The sequence below is a fragment of the Orycteropus afer genome, unplaced genomic scaffold (genome assembly GCF_000298275.1).
Source record: "Orycteropus afer afer isolate SDZICR_OR568_19922 unplaced genomic scaffold, OryAfe1.0 scaffold00501, whole genome shotgun sequence".
Classification (NCBI taxonomy): Eukaryota; Metazoa; Chordata; class Mammalia; order Tubulidentata; family Orycteropodidae; genus Orycteropus; species Orycteropus afer.
Genome location: NW_006922088.1, coordinates 1,530,317 through 1,535,590, shown reverse-complemented (window position 1 = coordinate 1,535,590; position 5,274 = coordinate 1,530,317). Strand labels below are relative to the sequence as shown.

At 49.8% G+C, this 5,274-nt stretch overlaps 1 protein-coding gene across 1 annotated transcript in view; it reads left to right on the top strand.

Moving 5' to 3' along the window:
- Nucleotides 1-4: 4 nt before the first annotated feature.
- SMO (smoothened, frizzled class receptor) overlaps nt 5-5,274 on the top strand; it is a gene marked incomplete at its 5' end in the record, with an annotated part of 31,789 nt that continues 26,519 nt past the window's right edge. The window contains one exon of the mRNA XM_007955421.1: nt 5-227. Coding sequence (XP_007953612.1) covers nt 5-227 — 223 coding nt within the window. The remainder of the gene's footprint in view (nt 228-5,274) is intronic.

Sequence of the window (5,274 nt, the reverse complement as noted above, 5' to 3'; positions counted from 1 at the left end):
CGCGACCGGGACTGGGCCTCGGGGCTCGGGCGGGGGCGCGAGGAGGAACGCGGCCGCCACTGGCCCTCCGACGTTGCTGAGCCACTGCGGCCGGGCCACCCCCTGCGAGCCGCTGCGCTACAACGTGTGCCTGGGCTCGGCGCTGCCCTACGGGGCCACCTCCACGCTGCTGGCCGGGGACTCGGACTCCCAGGAGGAAGCGCACGGCAAGCTCCTGCTCTGGTCGGGTAAGCGCCCCGGAGCGGGGCCCGGGGGCTGCGGAGGTGGGGTGGAGACTGCTGAAAAAAAATACAGGCGCAGGCCTGAGCCTTGGAGACGACACCGGGAGACTTAGAGGGAGAGGCTGAAAGTTCGAGCAGGTTACGTGCGGGAGGAGACCCTGGGTGATGGGGAGGAGGGGGAGGAAGTGGACGAGCCAGTCCCAAAGGGCCTGAGCAGGGCGGAGGACCAGAGGGTGCAGGGGACCGAGGGGACCGGGAGGAGGGGGCTCCAAGCCACAGAAAAGGGTATTTTAAGGAAGAGATGCTGCGCCAAGTGCCACTTGGAGGCGGACGCGCGGGGTGGGGCGGGGGATAGGCTCGGGCATTCAAGGAGGTGTTTACACCTTGGGGAGGAGACATGAAAACCCGAGTTGGCACCAAAAAGGGGAGGATGTAGGCGGAAGACATTTAGTTGTTTGGGGGGAGAAGAGGGTGGGGGAAAAGAATTGAGTGGAATCTGGGATGAGTAATTGAAAGGTAACCAGAAAAGTTCAGGAATCCTTGGTTTGAGACAGGAAGTCCAGGTCTTGTCTTGCTTTCCTAAGAGCTTTCACAGTTTCCTCACCTGAAAGGTGGGCGTCCTGATCCTGGCCAGAGTTGGTGGGAGAATGAAATTACTGCAGCATTATTTGTGTGTTCTTTGGAAGTTTGGATCCTACAGCCGGTCAGGACTTCAGAAGGACCCTTAACTCTGGGATACAGAGGGCCTGTGGGTACTTCCAGAGCCCTCTCCTCAGGATGGGATTATGGCAGGGCCTGGAAACTGCACACTGAACCCAGGCAGTCCTTCTTTAGCAGCGTGAATGGATTTTTTCCCCACCTGCCCCTCTTCTAGGTGGGAACCGGGAGGTGTTGGACAGGGAACTGGCTCTGTCATTCTCACTTCTGACCAGTGCGATTCCAAAACTGTCCTTGGAAAAGAAATTAAAAACCAGGAGCAGAGCTGGCAGCCTCCTTCTTTTGACAGCCCTGGGGTGCCTCACTTCTCAGCTGTGCCCAGGGGCTCAGCTGGTGGGAAGAGAGGGTGTGGGCAGGTTACCTCTCCTGTCAGCTTGGCCACTAGACTTCTCCGGGCGTTTAGTGGGATGTTGGACAAGGCAGCATCGTTATTATTGGTACAGATGCCAGAGGAGGAACATGGAGGATGGTACGCTCCTGGTGGAGCACCATCTTGTGTGAGGGTCAGGTTCCAAAGTCAGCATGTCAGGCAGAGACCCTATGTAATCCACAAAGTCTTGGGAAACCCATAAATTGCCCTAATGTGTGGTATATGTGATTTTGTCTGTACACTCCTTTTAATATGTTTGTATAAATGTGTAATATACAGTGATGTACATAAGAAAGGAGTCCCCGGGTGGTTCAAAGAGTTAAGTGCTCAGCTGCTAACCAAAAGGTTGGCGGTTCGAATCTACCCAGGGGCACCTCAGAGAAGGGTCTGGTTATCTGCTTCTGAAAGATCATAGCCATTGAAACCCTGTGGAGACAGTTCTTTTCCCAAATGCATGGGGTAGCCATGAGTTGGAATTGACTCAGTGGCATCTGGCTTGGTGTAGCCATACACACAAAATGTAATTTTAGTCTTTAAAGCTACATAAATGCAAAAAAGCAGAAGACTTAAATAATAATAATAATAAAAGATGATAAACAAGGTCTCTTTGAACAGCACATGAAATAAGCCTTGAGTTCCGGATCCAGCTGTATAAAAACCCAAATCTCGCCAACCCCCCCAACCGCAAAGAGTTCTGCATTGCCCTCACGGTGGGAAAATATCTATCAATTTACTTACTTTGCAGGAGCCCACAGTTGAATCCTCCTCAGTTTAAATGTGTGTGTGTGATAATCCCCCTCCGTAGTTGCCATCACATCAAGGAGGAAGAGTATGAACCTCTTCCCAGCCCATAATCTGGGAATTCACTGCTGAGCCAGCAGAGTGATTTTGGTAGGAAAGTGCCTGAGGCAAAACCATGTGCAGGTTTAAACATCAGTAGCTCTGCCTCTGAGCACTGAGGTCAGGTTCGTTCGGTCATCTCAACTGCACTCGGCCTCGCCCGCCATCCCTCAGCTCAGTCCTGTTCCCATGTGTTGGACTTCGGCTTGGTGGTCTGTGAAGGAGGACCGGAAGCAGGGGATGGTGCAATGCTGAGTCAATGGGTGGGTAGACTGGACCTGAGTCGTGTGTGAGAATCGCAGCCAGGTCTTCAGCTGGGAGCCGCTGGCTGGTGATTTGTCCTGAGGTCGTCGTCTTGATTCGGTGTTAGGCACGGTTAGCATCGCCTGGCTCTTGGAGGTGGTTTTGTAGGTAGAGACTTGGCCTTCAGTTTTTCTGAAGCCTTAGAGTGCTGAGTACACGCCTCCCCACGTTCACTCCATTATATTTTGAATGCTTGTTCTGGTGGTGTAGTGCCTAAGGCACTTGACTACTAAGCAGAAGGCTGGCAGTTCAAACCCACCAGCCACTCCTCAGAAGGAAGATTGAGCAATCTACTTCCATAGTGATACTGCCTCGGAAACCCAAGGAGAGGTTGCTATGAGTTGGATCCGACTCCACGGCAGTGAGTTTGATGTTTGTTTTTTTTTGGGGGGGGGTAATATATATCACATATTGGGAGTCCCTGGGTGGTCCAAATGGTTAATGCCTGTTGATTGAAAGGTTGGTTGAAGGTTGAGTCCACCCAGAAAGACTTGGGAAGAAAGACCTGGCAATCTCCTTCTGAAAAATCAGTGATTGGAAACCCTGTGGAGATCCCCTCGAACGCTTCCCTGATTTTTTGCTGCATCTGTGCACTCTGAGCCCAGCCTCAGCCATGACATGCATCCTTCCTTATGTGCGTCTTCTTCCACAAACACTCTGGCAAAGAGGGTGATAAAAACAGCCTGAGCAGGAAGGAGCTGAAAGAGCTGATCAGAAGGAACGCACCATCAGCTTGAAGGGAGCTCTGGTAGCATAGTGCCTAAGGCACTTGACTGCTAACCAGGAGGCTGGCGGTTCAAACCCACCAGCCACTCCTCGGAAGGAAGGTTGGGCAATCCTACTTCCATAATGATAACTGCCTTGGAAACCCAAGGAGGGGTCGCTAGGAGTCGGGGCCGACTCGATGGCAAATAACAACAACAACAACATAGGTCAAATCTTAAAAAAAAAAAAAAAATTGAAAACCTTGGGGCATTGTTCTGGTTACCTAGTGCTGCTCTGACAAGAATATACTACTACAAATGGGATGACCTTAACAAATAGGAGTTTATTCCCTTATAGTTTGGGAGGCTAAAAGTCCAAGTTCAAAGTGCCAGGCTCTAGAGGCTGGGTGAAAGCCCCTCAACCTTGGGCTTCATCTCTGCCTCCTGCTCTCAGCCCACTGGAGCTAGAGACATTTCTTTACTCAGACAGCTGCTGGCTGCTGAGGCTGACAAGCCCAAGGTTGACAAGTAAAAAGGCACAGTCCCAATGTTACCAAATCACATGGCAGGCCATTAACTTAAGTCCATTGTAAGTCCCAAGGTCGGCAGAGCATGGCAGGCTGCTCAACAATGACACAACTACATGCAGGGTCCAAGCATGCCATAAGCTAGAAACTATTCCCAAAGCTTCTCCTTATATACAGGAAGCAGATCACATCCCAAAGCCAGCTACTCAGCTGCTTGTGGTAGATCCCACCATGGAGCTGATTACCAGTCTCATCATGGGTAATAACTACCACCGGCTGCCCAGCCACTCAATTGGGCTCAGCCAAGTTGACACACAAACATAACTACCACAGGCACAGATCTACTCTGACATACATGGGTTACCATGAGTTGACATCTACTCAACAGCAACTGGGCAGGCCCTGGGGATATGAAGATGAAGACAGACATGATCCAGCCATCAAGGGGAAGGCAGACAATTAAACAGACTTCACTACCACCTCTGGCAGGTATCGTGACAAAGTAGGGTACTGAAGGAATTCAGAGGGCTTTGGGGAGCAAGGAAGATCCCCAGAGGAAATGACATTTAACCCTGAGCTGAGAAATAAGTAGCAGTTACCTGGACCGAGGGAGGGTTGGGGCAGAAGGAGACAGGATGTGCAGAGGTGTAGAGGTGAGAGAGAGAGAGGGGGCTTGGTAGTTTTAAAGAAGTGTAAGAATTTCAGTAGAACTGGATCAAAGTGTGGGAGGGGTAGAGTTGTTAAGAGGTAAGACCTAGAGAGTTAGACAGTGAAAGGATCCACATCCCATACTGAGAAGTTTGGATTTTATCCAGAAGATGAGGAGGAGCCATTGAAGGCTTTTAAACAAGGGAGACATGTGCTCACATTGCATTTTAGAAAGATCTCTTTGGGTGAGGAAGCCACGGAGGCAGGATAGCCAGGAGCCTAGGAGTTTGAACAGGGGTGGTGGAAGTAGCCCAGGTGAGAGAGGATGGCGGCCAGGACCTGGGGACAGATCCCAGAGAGCTTCAGAGGTGGAACGAATAGGGCTTGCTAATGAGTTGGATGTAGGGCAGGAACTTACAGGAGGACCCAGGTGTCCGCCTTGGGTGGAAGGTGGCCGCATTTCCTTTCACTAAGAGAAGGCTGGAGGAGGAACAGGGAGGAAGAGGGCAGGGGCTGCCTTTGCCATTGGGATTTTTTTATTATGGTAAAACGTATGTAACGAAACATTTGCCATTTCAGCCATTTAAAAATTTTTCTTTTATTGTGATTTGGGTAAAAGTTTAAAGAGCTAATTCCTTTTCCTCTGTGTCTTTGTTGAATTTTTTTCCAGTTGTTCTGTCTGTTATTGAAAGTGGTATATTAAAGTCTCCTACTGGTTTTGACTATGCCTGTGGATTTGTCTGTTTGTCTTTTCAATTCTGTTCAAGTCTGATTTATGTATTTTGGGGCTCTCTCATTGGGTGTATAGATATTTATTATGGTTATGTCCTTGTTCAATTGATCCTTTAATCATTATATAATGTCCTTCCGAGCAAATTCACTTTCCGTACAGCAGTTAATACACATTTTGTTTCATGACAATGATTGTAATCTCCATAATGTAG